Source organism: Saccopteryx bilineata, chromosome 5 (genome assembly GCF_036850765.1).
Source record: "Saccopteryx bilineata isolate mSacBil1 chromosome 5, mSacBil1_pri_phased_curated, whole genome shotgun sequence".
Lineage (NCBI taxonomy): Eukaryota > Metazoa > Chordata > Mammalia > Chiroptera > Emballonuridae > Saccopteryx > Saccopteryx bilineata.
This window is the reverse complement of record NC_089494.1, coordinates 70,241,370-70,256,961: the sequence shown is the minus strand read 5'-3', so window position 1 is coordinate 70,256,961 and position 15,592 is coordinate 70,241,370. Positions and strand designations below refer to the sequence as shown.

At 34.6% G+C, this 15,592-nt stretch overlaps 1 protein-coding gene across 1 annotated transcript in view; it reads right to left on the bottom strand.

Moving 5' to 3' along the window:
- SCN7A (sodium voltage-gated channel alpha subunit 7) overlaps positions 1 to 15,592 on the bottom strand; it is a 98,954-nt gene that overhangs the window by 14,472 nt on the left and 68,890 nt on the right. The window contains exons 15-19 of the mRNA XM_066233918.1: positions 13,818 to 14,249; positions 10,313 to 10,415; positions 8,140 to 8,294; positions 2,544 to 2,717; positions 145 to 252 (exon numbers count right to left, since the gene is read on the bottom strand). Coding sequence (XP_066090015.1) covers positions 145 to 252; positions 2,544 to 2,717; positions 8,140 to 8,294; positions 10,313 to 10,415; positions 13,818 to 14,249 — 972 coding nt within the window. The remainder of the gene's footprint in view (positions 1 to 144; positions 253 to 2,543; positions 2,718 to 8,139; positions 8,295 to 10,312; positions 10,416 to 13,817; positions 14,250 to 15,592) is intronic.

The window sequence follows — 15,592 nt, the reverse complement described above, 5'->3', positions numbered from 1 at the left end:
TGTTTCTTTTATACTTTAGTAGAATAAAAGGTTTTTATGTTATCATTGTTAGGTATATAAATGAGATTACAAAGTTTTACATCTGTAGAAATTTATTAATCTTTAATTAAGAATTACAGATTAGTTTAGAAATACTTATCTTACCTTCATTCTTTCAAACTGAGATAGCACTCTAAGTGCCCGGAGAAATTTAATGGAAACAAGTGGTGCTAGTTCTTCCTGCGATTTGCCGATTAAGCAAAGACAAAACACCTAGATATATGAAAAATAATGAATTAATAAAGTTTAAACTTTCACCAAAACAATCTATAAAATTAGCTTTGTATTTATTACAAAAGGATACATAGGCAAACCCTACTAAAAATATACAAAAGATTTAATATATATTTCAACACATCTTGACAATGACTTACAGGAAAGTATAAGAAAATAATTTTGTGTTAAAATCACTTGAAAAATATAAATATTTTATTGTACTAAAATTACATGTTATTGAAATAAATAAAACTTATATATTTGACATTCTTTATGATGGATTAATATTTATATCTTTTATTACTTTGAAATTAGATTAAAAATTTCATCATTATTTTCAATATAGTAATAGTATACAATGTATATTCATCAAAACAAAATTTGGAATGTATTTACATATGCATTGATATATAAATATAGTTCAGACAATATAAAGAATTCGATTTTAGAGAAGAGGTATACTGTTAAGTCCAAATACAAAATATAGAAAGGTAGTAAGGTAATTTTTTAAAGTAAATATGTATGCACAAAAATGATTCAAGATTAGTAAATGTTAATAGAGGTTGAGCACAAGGTGGTAGAGTTATGATTAACTTCTTTTTTGTATGTGTGAGAGAGACAGAGAGAGGGACAGAGGAAGGGAGAGAGATGAGATGCATCAATTTTTCATTGTGACACCTCAGTTGTTATTGATTGCTTTCTCATATGTGCCTTGACAGGGGCAGCTCCAGCAGAGTGAGTGACCCCTTGCTGAAGCCAATGACCTTTGGACTTAAGCCAGTGACCATGGGATCATGTCTATGATCTCACAAACGAGCTTGAGACCCCATGCTCAAGCTGGGGTGACCTCGTGCTCAAGGTGGTGAGCCCCTGCTCAAGCCGGCGACGTCAGGGTTTTGAACCTAGGTCTTCTGCCTCCTAGTCCAAAGCTCTATTCACAGCACCAATGCCTGCTCAGGCAAGTTTTGGTTAACTTTTATTGTATCTTTATATTTTCTACAAGGCTACATAAATGAAAATTTTGGGTTTTTTTAACCCTGCACTAAAGAGGTAGTCTTAAAGCAGGCTTTGAAGTAAGGGCATTATTTACATAAGCATAAAGAAATATGGACACAAGAAAAAGGGAGGTGAGTTTAGTCTGATTTTGTTGAAATAGAAGGTTAATTTGCAAGAAATAATTTAGAAGATACAGATCAGGTATTTTAAGTTATTATTTATAGACTTTGAAGCCTTAATCATTGCTTATAGACTAGGAAGCCATTTGTTCATTCAGCAGAAATTATTGAACACCCACCCTGTGACATGAATTATTCTAGGAAAAGAAGATAAGGATAGAACTAAATTGAGAAAAAAAAACAACTCTGCCCTAATGGGGCTTATCTTTCTTTGAGGGAAGACTGGGAATAACCAAAATCAATTAATTTTGGCGCTGTGGAGATAAAGAAAGCAGAGGGAAAAAAAAGTTTTCGAGTGCCTGCAGTTTTAAATAAAGTAGTGGAGGAAAACCTAACTTCAAAGTTTCATTTAAGCAGACATAAATGAGCTGAGCCAGCAAAACCTTCAGGAGGATGGAAGAGTAAGTACAAAGGCACTAAAATGAAAGCAAGCCTGACTTATATGAGGCAAGTCACGAAGGTCAGTGCTGGCGGCACAGGACGTAGTCCAGGAGGGGGGAAAGGGAGAGTGACTGCAGATAAGACTGCCTTATGTAGACTGTAGTCCATTGATTGCAAAGACTATATAGCTTTTACCTGAGTGAGAAGGAGTGTTGACTGGAGGATTTCAAAAAAGAAAAGAAGTGATTTAAGATGACTTCTATTTATAACAGTAAACTATATGGGGCTGCTATCTGGGGAACACAATGAAAGTGTGCAGTGGTGGACGCAAGAGTATCAGTTTGGATCCACTGTAGTGACCCAAATGAGAATTTTGGGTTGTGTGGATCAGCGTGATACTGGTGAAGAAAACAATAAGTAGTCTAATTCTGAATATATAATTTAAAAACTGAGTAAACAGAATTTAAATACTTTGCTTATTATTATTATTAGTAATAGTAGTAGTAGTACATAGGTGACTGTCAGAATAATCCGGAAATGAAGTGCTGAATTTAAAATAGTAGAATGATCAGAAAAGGATAATTATTAAACAGTACAATAAAGAAATATGGGATGTTGTTGACTAAAAATGTACAGAGAGGAAAAAGGAAGATACAAGTAAATGGAGTAGTAAAAAAGAGTAAAGAAGGAAGAGCAAATCAAATAGCTTAAATTTTTTTTTTAAATACGTACAATAACAACCATGAAGTCTAGCCTGTACCAGCCATTAGTGAAATAGGCTTTAAAACCATATGCCATCCACTTAAGAAGCATTTCCATAATGAAGATATAAGTGAAGATCATGTCAGCATATTCTAATAATATTTTAATCGTCTTTCTTTGATCGATATATATGTCTTCAAAAGCCTGTGGAGGAAAATGGAAGGATTACATATAATCTTAAAAAATGTCTTTTGGCATGAGGGGAATGGAATACCATCTCTAGTAAGCAGATGGAGAACAAAGTTATAAGGAGCAGTCTCAAGGGCTGGTTCACTTTGCTTTGATTTCTTCACATAATCTGTAAGTACAGTGGTCCCTCATTTTATCACGGGAGTTAGGTTCCAGAACCCCCCACCATAGGCGAAAATCAGTGAAGTAGCAACCTTATGTTTATTTTATTGCTTATATATATTTTAAGGCTTTATAAACCCTCCCCACACTCTTATAAATCTTTTCCACACTGGTTATTAACCTTTCCCACACTTATGTTTATTTAAGCCTCAAAAATAATTAAAATAATAAATATATGAAAACACCTATATACCATAAAACCCTGCAATATAGCAAAAAGTCCACAGTGCAAAATTAGATATATACAATTTAAAAATCCGCGATACAGTGAGACCATGAAAAGTGAACCACGATATGGCGAAGGATGACTGTATTATCTTCTGATCCCATGCCTGTAACAGACATTATTAATTGATCCTAGAACCACTTCTTAAAGAGATTGAACTTGGTCTCATAATTGCTCTAAATAGTAATCCATATCAGTTAATCAGACAATACAAGGAGGAGAAACTTCAGTCACATTTGACATGGCTTTTACCTCTAATTTCATGTAGCCAACTCACAGATATATGTCACTTGCTAATAATGGGGTAGAGATATTTTTAAAAATTGTTTTTAGAAATCCATATTGTTATTATGAGAAAATGCTCCAAAGCTTATTTCACTGCAGAAATAATCAGGTGCATGAATGGAAACACATGAATTTGAAATAAAACTATACTAGCTTCTCCAAAGCTTCTCAGTTTTAATAAGTTAGCCTTAATTTTACTCTGGAGGATACAAAGTTTGTAGTACAATTCAAAGCAATTTCATAGTGTTTTTATCTTAGCACTGAAGAAAAGGTAAACAGTATCAATAATCTCAGTTAGACTTCTATCAAAGTACATCTAAAGTTACAAAAATAAAAAAGGATTAAAATAATCTTATGCAAAAAATGTTGAATTTTTTATAAACCTACTATTAAACAAAAGTAAATATAAAATAACAATCGAGATACTGACTTAACTGAACCAATTATGGAGTAAAAGTGTCTATAAAAGCAAATTATAAGTATCATCTAAAGTTGAAGAACTTTATTACATGTATTTATTTTTTGAGTAGGTACATAACACAGAATAATATAAAAAGATATACACTTCAATTAAAATAATTAAAAGTAGGTATAGCTAATTTATGGCAGTTGAATCGCACATACTGGCTACCCACAGAGTGGGGAAATCACTGAAGGGTTAGAATATGCTTCTGAATTCTTAGTAAAGTTCTATTTCCCAAGCCGAGTGACAGTTACACAGGTACATTCACTTTGTGAAAATCTTTTATACCTTACACTTATAATTTGTATGTTTTTCAGAATGTGTAATAAATATGAACATAAAGTCTACTTAAAAAATATATGTACTAAACTACAAAGCCTGGTTCGCAACCATGATGTCACCTTCTCTGTTCTGTGCATTTCACAGTTAACTATTTCTTGTGTATCCTTCTCTGATCTTTAAATCAAACACAATCACATAATACATATTCTCTTTACCCTTTACCTTCTTTTTCTATAGAAAATGTAACATGCCATACATTTTATTTTAGATTATTTTTTTCGCTGTCTACCAAATCTTATAATATCAGTATGCATATAACTCCTGCATTTTCTTAAATAGCTGCACAGTATCCCACAAGATGATTGTCTCATAAACACCTATTATAAACTTTTTAATTTTTAATCTTTTGTTATTATAAAAAATTCTCCAGTGAATAGTCTTGTAAGTGATTAATACATGTTCAGATATTTCTAGGATAATTTCTCAGAATTAAGATTGTTGTGTCAATGGGTAAATATATTCATAATTCCAAGGTCCTTAAATGTATACAACACTTCTATACAACACTTCTCTTTCTTACTGAATGGGTACCAAAATGGTAGCACAATAGTTTTGTATGTGGACATTATTAAAAATTTTTCCTTTTCTTGAATTTCACATTTTTATTTTTTAAAATTATTTTTCAGATACAGTTGACATACAATATTATATTGGTTTCAGGTTCATAACCCAGTGATTAGACATTATATAACTTACTGACAATCCCAATACATCTCATGATTATCTGGCCTATACATAGTTATTAAAATATTATTGACTACATTTCTTATGCTATACTTTACATTCCCATATTCTGTAATCACCAATATGTACTTCTTAATCCCTTCACAGTTTTCACTCATGCTCCCAACCCTTTGCCATCTGGCAACCATCAAAATGTTCTCTTTATAAGTCTTTCTGTTCTTCTTGTTGGTTTATTTTGATTGTTTGTTTTTAGATTCAGTTGTTGATAGATGTGTATTTACTGTCATTTTATTATTCATATTTTTCATCTTTTTCTTCTTTTTAAAGAAGACCCTTTAACACTTTGTGTTATACTGGTTTAGTGTGATAAATTCCTTTAGCTTTTTCTTATCTGGGAATCTCTTATATCCTTTGATTCTAAATGATAGCTTCGTTGGATAGTTATTTTAGTTGTAGGTCCTTGCTTTTCATCACTTTGAATATTTCTTGCCAATCCCTTTAGCCTAGAAAGTTTCTACTGAGAAATCAGCTGACAGTCTTATACAGCTATTTTTAGGTAACTGCTCGTCTTTTGCTGCTTTTAAGATTCTGTCTTTAACCTTTGGCATTTTAATTATGATGTGTCTTGGGGTGTGCCTCTTCGGGCCGTCTTGTTTGGGACTCTGCATTTCCTGGACATGTATATCTATTTCCTTCACCAGGTTATGGAAGTTTTCCATCATTATTTTTTTCAAATAAATTTTCAAACCTTTGTTCTCTCTTTCCTCTTTCAGGAAACCCCATTATATGGATGTTGATATGACTAAAGTGTCCCACAGTCTCCTTACACTATCTTCATTTTTTTTTAATTGTTTTTTCCTTTTGCTGTTCAGCCTGGATGTTTCCTGCTTCCTTATCTTCTAAATCTCTGATTTGATCCTATGTTTTATCATTGTTGATTAATGTAGTCTTTTTTAGTTAATGTATTCTTCTTTCTCACTGTTGTTTTTATTTTCTAGTACTGTCTTTATGTTGAAGTTTTCACTAATTTCATCTACTCTTCCCCTAAGTTCACTGGGCACACTTATAACCAGCGTTTTGAACTCTGCATCTAGTAGATTGCTTGTTTCCATTTTGTTTATTTTTTTTTCTGAAGTTATTTTTTTTCTATAATTTTTTTTATTAATTTTAATTGGATGATACTGATAAATCAGGGTACATATGTTCAGAGAAAACATCTCTAGGTTATTTTGACATTTGATTATGCTGCATTTCCATCACCAGAGTCCAACTGTCTTCCGTCACCTTCTAACTGGTTTTCTTTGTGCCCCTTCCCTCCTCCCTCCCCCTCCCTCTCTTCCCCCCTACCCGGTAACCCCCACACTCTTGTCCATGTCTCTGAGTCTCATTTTTATGTCCCACCTATGTGTGGAATATATAGTTCTTAGTTTTTTCTGATTTACTTATTTTGCTCAGTATAATGTTATCAAAGAGTTTTGTTTTATTATTTTATTTGAGACATGTTTCTTTGTCTCCTCATTTTGGCAGCTTTCCTGTGTTTGTTTCTATGTACTAAGTACATTAAGTAGAGCTGCTACATCTCCTAGGCTTATATAGTAGGTGATCTACAAGGTCCAGTGGCGCAGCATCTCTGTTCACCCAAACTGGGCAGTCCGGGTGTGCTTCCACCCTGAGTGGGCTGTATGAAGCATTGACTGCTGTTGGCACATCAATGGGATGGCTCTACCCCAGACCAATTAACTGCAAGGATGGCTGGGACTACCATGGAGGACTAGCTGTGTAGGGGCTGACCCCTGGGAACAGGACTTATTTCAACAGGGCTTTGGTGCCCACTGGATCTCCTCTTGTGTGTGTCACATATAGAGGTGGTGGACAGTGTTTCAGTGGGGTTGGAAGCTGTCCAACAGTGGACTGGCTCTGGGACCGCCCAGGAGGTGTAGGTTAAGTCAGCTGCCACCTGTGTTCTGCCTGGGGCCACCCAGCATGAGCTACAAAGCAATCTGCAGATAGCTGCTACTTATGCTGAGCTTGGAGATGCCCAGGAAAGACCAAGCTGAGAACCAAGACTGGCTATTCCTAGTGCTGGACCTGGAGCCACTTAAAAAGGGGTATAGGGCACACAGACACCAGAGGCTGTTTGTTTGAGTGATTTTAGGATAGTCTGAAGCATGAACCAAGACAGACCATTCATACAGAAAAGCCACTAGAAGCAGTTTGGGTGGGTCCAAGAGTTGGATGAGGCAGGGTTTCAGGGAATCTCTAGGGCAGGGAAAAAGTGATAGCCAGGTTGATAGAAGCTCAGATATGGTGCCTGGCTGACAACTGTTGGCTCTGTTGCGGAGGGCTCTGAAAAGGACGGATGGTTTCTGACAGGACTTCTGTCTGAGAGAAAGCTGCCACTCCAGCCACACTGTGGTGCCAGGCAATTCAGTTCCTCCCTGTAAGCTGTTGGTGCCTTTCGAGCTGCTGCCCTGCTGCTGGAGTTCAGAAAGAGTAAGTCTGAGTAAGAGCGGCATGTGCCTTTTAAGAGGAACATCTGGGACTCCAACAGCTTGTCTCACATAGCCATGATCCCCACTGGATTTTATAGCCAGAAGTTATGACACTGAAGTCCTGGACTGGGGGATCCGGTGTGGGGCTGGGATCCCTGGCTCCTCTGGGAGGAACTCCACAGCAGAGATCTCTCCCAAGTTTTAGCTGCCACAGGTGGGTGTGGGGCCAGCATGTTCAGTGTCTCTGCCGCTCCTACAAGTCTTGATGTGGCTTTTTTATATCCTTATCTTGTAGGACTTCTGTTTAGCTAGATTTCAGATGGTTCTCAATGATGGTTGTTTATAGTTTAGTTATACTTTTGATGTGGTTGTGTAAGCCTGAGCACATCATGTTTACCTAAGCTGCCAATTTGACCAGAAGCCTAAACTTTGTTTCTTTTATGAAACTTTATTAAAATAAGAACAATTAGGTACTTTTTAATGTTCTTTTTTTCCCACTGTCATTCATGTATTTTGAAATTGTATTGTTTATTTAATTTCAGGTGAGGACTATACAGATTTTAAAGAAACTATGATGTATGTCTTTTCAAACTGAAATCACAGACTATGAACTTTGGTGGTATGGTAAGTATTCTGAAGGGAACTAATTTGGTATGGTGATTTTACAAATGAACAATCTTCTAATATACTTTTTCCATAAAAATATCACATACTCTCACTTACCAGAGCACCTGTGCTGAGTAAAGTGACAAGGCCAATGAAACATACAAAAAAACTGTTTTCTACTATCTTGCAGCAGGTTTTCCTTATGTTTGGCAAAATTTTTCTTCTTTTGGGTTCTCTATTGATTTGACCTGGTGAAGATCCTCCTTCATAACCTGTCATGAATAAAACTAGTCATAAAAGAATCTTAAAAATTCATGAAAAAAATAAACATCTCAAAGTTTCTACTATATGCTTTCAATTATTTATTTACAGAACCCAATATAAGTGGTCTCTCACATACATTTGACTTTTACCCTTGCTCTACTGAATACTGCACTCACAGAGGAAGAAAACAACAACTTAATTTGTGAGTTTGGTAATTATAAGAAATTGTGAAAGGCAGAGATGACTCAGCACATTACTTAATTATTGGGACAATCTGAGAATTAAATTTATTCCTTTCTATTACTACAAAATAAAAATATACACACATATACATATAAAAATACACACACATAAAAATATACAACATCTTCTAAATGTCACAGTTTGGTATAATGCCTGAAAATTCATTAGCTGAAGATTCACATGGCATAACAAGCATTCCCATTTAAATTCACAAATATTTATGAAATATTAAGAGATATAATATCAGTTAAGTCAGTTAAACTGACTTCAGTTCTTAGATGGCGTGGGAATGGGAATTTTATTTGAATCTATCTAGGAGCTAGCCTGGATTATGGAGTACTTTGTGAGGAGGGTTCATGTTCATGGGTTTTTAACTCTACTTTATGCTTAAGAGAGTTAGCATAAGAAAGTCTAAGGAGAAGGAAGTGATTAACCTGTAAACTGATGAGAAAATAGAAGTATGTAGAGTTTAATGTCAGCACTTTTTATTTTAAATTTTACCTAATGTCAATTTATAAATCTTTGGTTAAAAAACATAATATATATATAATGTTTATATATGAAATATTATATGAAATATAATAATTATATATGAAATATATAATTATTTATGAAATTATATATGAAATAAATAATTATGTATGAAATATATATATGAAATATTTCTTCCCTTGTTTTGGATGATACAAGTCCTAGAACTGAAGCTACTGAGAGCATATTCTTATTCTGAATATAGGAATTTGAGCATTCAGTAGTTACATTTTAATGATTTCCAGTGATTTAAAGTGTCTGGAACCTGTAGTCTTTTGTTATTCTTCTTAGTAATATTAATTATAAGCTATCAAGAGATGTTTGTTACATATCTAGTGAGTCAACCAACTAAAGCCTTATACATATCTTAATATTAATGACAAATATAAAATTATATCACTATTACATGATTTTTTTTCTATGAAAGTCATAGGATGTTTTCATGAGTATTTATGTTTACTCCATTGTACAGATATAAAAATACACATATAATCTTAATTTAATCTTTTCAGCAATCTTATAAAGTAAAATTTATTATTATCTTCATTTTTCATATTAGGAAGTGAGTCAAAGAGACAGTGAGTAAAAGAGGACTGGGATTTGAACTAGGCTAATTCCAGAGCCCACAATCTTAACTACTGCACTAGACTCCCTACAAAATAGACCTCTTCTTTTTTCCAATGTTGACTTGTTTCTTGATATTTAATTTTCTTTTTTTCTTTTTTTTTTTTGTATTTTTCTGAAGTTGGAAACAGGGAGGCAGACAGACTCCTGCATGCACCTGACCGGGATCCACCCAGCATGCCCACCAGGGGGCAATGCTCTGCCCATCTGGGGCATTGCTCTGTTGCATCCAGAGCCATTCTAGCGCCTAAGGCAGAGGCCATAGAGCCATCCTTAGCACTCGGGCCAACTTTGCTCCAATGGAGCCTTGGCTGCGGGAGGGGAAGAAAGAGATAGAGAGGATGGAGAGGGGGAGGGGTGGAGAAGCAGATGGGCACTTCTCCTGTGTGCTCTGGCTGGGAATCGAACCCGGGACTCCCGCATGCCAGGCTGACGCTCTACCACTGAGCCAAGCGGCCAGGGCCTATTTTAATTTTCTATCAGGCTTCATGGGGGCATGTATGCACATGTGTGCATTCTTTAGTCAAATTCTAAATTCTCTAAAATTAAAAGCATATCCAATGGTATTATTTAGGATAAAAGAAATTAGTCAAATTTTAATACAATAATCAAAGAAACTTTTCCTTACCGTTTTTAAGATGCTTTGGTTTTTCATGTTCATAGATTATTTCTTCTTCAGAGACAGCAATATCAACTGTACTGCATTCAGATGAGCTAGATGGCTTTACCTTCTGAAAAGTTCCACAAATAAATGTGATTAAAGTTTTATTTACTCACTATAGTTAAAATTTACTTCATTTTTAGAAATAAGAAAAATTATGCACACAAAGACCATTATCAAGTTTAAAAGACTTTAGGCCAAGTTCATGATTGATATTAAAATGCATATATGTCTCTGAGTTGACAGATTAAAAAAATTTTTTTAATTAGTTTAAGATAATGTATTTTTTAGATTAAAATTAACATTTAGATAATAACACCATTCTCCAAAATGATGTATATAGGCTATCTCCAATCCCCAAAAGGATTTGAGTTTCAAAGTTTTCCTGAAGTTATTCACAAGGTTCACAGTATGCTGTTTCAAATAATGAGTCGCATCAGAATAAATCACCCCTTGATGCTAAAAATGGGTAGACAAGAGTGCACTTAGTGTTTATTGTAAATTCCAGTCCAGATATTTTTATTTATGTTGTCATAGGCCAAGATTTATGTGAAGTTATCTTGAAGTAAAATATAGAAATGGTACAAAGAACAGGGTCAAGAATAGACCTGGCAAAGTGATACCAGCCCTCTGCTAGTTGCAGAGAGTGACATTTTCCCCACTCATTTCTTGACCAAAGTTTAAGACTGGCTAGGATAAGGCAGTCATGACTTTGTACATGTGGTTATAATACGAGTGACGTACTTAGCCTCTAATTGAAATGATTTTCTCACAATGCTTTATTTTACCTTATTTAAAAGTGAATATACAACATATTATCCTTTAAGTTGACCAAGATCCTAAAGTTAGTAGCATACATAATTATTTTTTTAATTTTAAAATTAAGATAAGTGTTTAAAATATTTGAAGAAAAATAGTCTTAGTCCTTAAAAATAAAAGAAAGCTTTAGGTAGAGTATATATAAAAAAAGAAATATTTGTCCTACTCGGTATTATGCACAGTAAGTGTCAATGTAATTAAGAAGCTTTGTTTACTTATAACTTAATGGTAATTGTCAGTAAGATGTTATGGTGCTTAATTAAAAAATAGAGAGCAAAATATTAGTCATATAAATAAATCATTTTTATTACTTCATTTCTTTTTGATTTTTTTTATTTCTGACAAACTAAAGAATACAACAATGCACTGATTTAAAATAGTAAATAAACAAATATTATATAATGTTTGGGCATTCAATAATTGAAAAATTTGAAGCTTATATGTTTGGGGTTTTTTTGAGTTTTTAAAACCATTGCACTTAAATTCTTTGATGTGACTTTTTTCCCAAAATACTTTTAGTATGTATGGCATAATTTTACAATTACAAGTAAATCAATTAAGATTCAAAATTATAAATAACTTATTTTAATAGAAAAGTATATAGTTAACGTCATGAGAAAATGACCATGATATATTACTACATTGTGAAAAGTTATAAAACCCAATGTAAAGTTCAATGTTATTTTTATAAAATTTATATAGTTACATATTTGTAATTAAAAAGGATGAAAGTTTAGATATCAAAGAAATAAGAATATATATTTCTGAATTATCAAATCACATGTGACTTTCATATTTTATTCTTGGCTTTTGGTAGATCAACATCCAGTATTCATGGGCTACATTATCTGGAAAGTGTTTAATTAAATTAAATATATACTAAACATACAAATAAATGAACAAATTTATGAATAGTTAACCAATCAATAGGACCAAATAATTAGGCAGCATGAATTACAACTTCTGCAACCTCAACATTAATGATTATATTTAATTCTTTTTTTTTCTTTATAATTTCATATCCCACACTTTTTAGTGGTATTTTGAAAAAAGGTTCCCAGAATATTTTGACATGCTGTGCTGTGATAAATAGCAATTTTACCCAGAGATGGATGGTAGTCAAAGTTTTAAGTAAAGCACACAATTATGCTGGAGAGGCATTTTCTTTGTTTTGTCATAAAGATATTAATTAAAGGAAAGTGAGCCTCAGAATATTGGGTACGCTAAGGAGTAAAAGTTTCTCTAAAATAAAAATTCCTTCACTAAGAGCTGGAAATACTTGGAATAATCGAGACTCAACTCCTACGATACGGTCAGTTTCAGAGAAGCTGCCAAGCAAGGAGAGGTCTGGAGATGAAGACTGTGCCAGAGCTTTGGCTCTGGCCATTGGCTCAGTGGGTAGAGCATAGGTCTAGTGTATGGATATCCGGGGTTGAATCCCCAGTAAGGACACACAGGAGAAGTGACCATCTGTTTCTCTCCACCCTCCCTCTTTTTTTCCTCTTCCCCTCCCGCAGCCAGTGGCTTGACTGGTCCCAGCATGGCATTGGGTACTAAGGATAGCTCCATTGTAGCGCATCAGCCTCAGGCACTAAAAATAACTAGATAATTGAGCATCAACCCCAGATGGAGTTGCCGGATAGATCCTGGTTGGGGGATATGTGGGAGTCTTCCTCATATCTCCCTTCCTCTCACCTAGAAAATAAAAGATTGTGCCAGGGACTTTGAGGACTTGCAAAGAAACGTTCTTTGCCCCTTCCACCCCAGTATCTATTAGTGATCTGAGATCAGTCCTTAGTGAGGCCCAATGCAAGAAGCCCATAGTGCCTTTGGGATCTATGTAGAGGTAGCTTTCACTTAGTTGTTCATTGACTGCTTGTCATATGTGCCTTGACTGGGAAAGCCAGATGTAGCTTTCTATTACAGTACATCTCTTACTAAGACAATATGCTGCTTGCAAATGAGGACAACAAAACTGTATCCAGTGGAGTATATATGTATACATGTGAATAGCAAGTTAACTGCAATATCTACCCTTCTTTGAATGTATCACCCCGTTTTTTGTCCAGGAGTTTATAAAACTAAAAAATATTTTCAAATCAAATTTTTTATTTTTTTCCATTCTTTTAGTTCAACTCAATTATATATGTTATAATACACATTGCACTATAAAAAAGAATTTTAGACTTAGCAAGCAAGAAAATAATTATCTTGTACTATTGTAGTCCAATCTCACATTTTAAAGATGCCCAGGAAAATTTAATGATTTCTCCAGATATACAAATTTATTTTAAAAATTTTGTTTTTTTCAGCATGATTTTCATTACCCTACACTGTCTGATTAATTTATATGATTTTAAAATCATATTATCTAATGTTTATTAAGTGCTTACAATATACTGGGCATAGTTATATGCACTACAGAATTATTATTTTTAATCCTTCTAGCTTCCCTCAGAAATAGACACAATTTTATCCTCATTTAAGTTTAGAAAATTTGAGTAACTTGATCCAGAACATAAAAGAAGGAGCAAGGAGTGCAATTGCTAGGATTGAACAGGTGATCTCATTCTGGAAATTCAGTGTTGATTCAACTTCTTATCAAGAATGCCATAAATCAATAATAAGAAATCAGGATATTGAAACATCTTACCTCTTTGCTGCTTCCATAACCCGACTTGCTCTGAATCTCCTTATTATCCAGATTTTCTGTATCAGATTCTCCTGAAGCGATTGGTACAGTTTCAGAGACACTAGGACTGAGGATAAGCGATTGGCTCTCATTTTCAGTCATGTTTTTCTCTGTGCCACTGCTGTTATTGTCCTTGAGGAAGTCTTGCGTGGTGCTCAATACAGAGAGGGTATGGTCAGAAATATTTTCTTTAACGTATGTATCATTTACATTGTCCACTGTGTCCTTGGGAACATTTTGCTTTTTACGTAATATTTTAGAAAGCGCATAGTTTATTCCTTTCTTAATCCTTGCCATTGCACGCTGGAGATTTTTTGCTTCATCATTCTCTTCAGTTGTTGCAGCATTGTATGAACTAAAGGAGCTCACCAAGGCCAGAAACAGGTAAAGTATCTAAATGAAGAAGTAAATGAGGTTAAGTGCATCTCATTTTTGTTTTCTTTTAAAACAAACAAACCAAAAATTCTTTTAAAAAAAGTCTGAACTGAGATTTGAAAACAGCATATGAACTGCAATTCTATTCAGGTTTTACTCATCTACAGTGGGTCACACACCATGTCAGAGGTTTATACAGTTATAGTCAGAACTCAATTTAAAGTCACAATATTCTAAGAAGTATTTGTTTCTCTTTTATAGAGGAAAAAGGTTTATAGACGTTAAATCTCAAAAGTCACACAGATTGAACTCAAGTCTTATTCCAAAGCTTGTTTTCTTTCACTAAGTCAAACTGCCTCTCTCAAGATGAGAGAGTAAATTGCTACTTCAGGTGGCTGATTTCACTTTATGGGTTCTGAAAATCCTTAAAGAATTTCACTGGGAGAGAGCTATTCCTGGTTCTGAGGCCCACATCTAAATTTTCTTAAGACATGCAAGCAGAAAGATTGGGCAGGTTATTGGCCCTGGCCGGTTGGCTCAGTGGTAGAGCGTCGGCCTGGCGTGCAGAGGTCCCGGGTTCGATTCCCGGCCAGGGCACAAGGAGAAGCTCCCATCTGCTTCTCCACCCCTCCCCCTCTCTTTCCTCTCTGTCTCTCTCTTCTCCTCCCGCAGCCGAGGCTCCATTGGAGCAGAGATGGCCCGGGCGCTGGTGATGGCTCCTTGGCCTCTGCCCCAGGCGCTAGAGTGGCTCTGGTCGCAACAGAGCAGCCCCCCCGGAGGGGCAGAGCATCACCCCCTGGTGGGCAGAGCGTCACCCCCTGGTGGGCGTGCCGGGTGGATCCCGGTCGGGCGCATGCGGGAATCTGTCTGTCTCTCCCGTTTCCAGCTTCAGAAAAATACAAAAAAATAATAATAATAAAATAAAAAAATAAAAAAGATTGGGCAGGTTATCATTATTTGTGGCAGTGAATTTGGTTTAACAAGAAAGAGACAAGTGATAGAAGAACTATTACTAATACTTGCAAGATATTCAAACTCAGCAATAGTGTATATTTTGACCTTTACCATCACTGAAAAATATGATCAAGGCATGTTTGTTTCTAGAGAATCAGATTTTTATCTTGTTTCTAATAGTAGGATGTAAATGGTATTTTTGAATTTAGTGTTGAAGATTAATATTGATTATTCTGTTAGATTTAAAGTAATAATTTGAGCATTTTGCTTATCATAGCTATTTTGTCTCCTCTCTTTAGATATTTCAGTTTAAGGTTTGGTTAATTTTATGCTTTGCATATTATTTTTAGAGGGCAAAGTTAAATGACACACATGTTTAAAAATAAATATACAGTAAGTCCTCATTT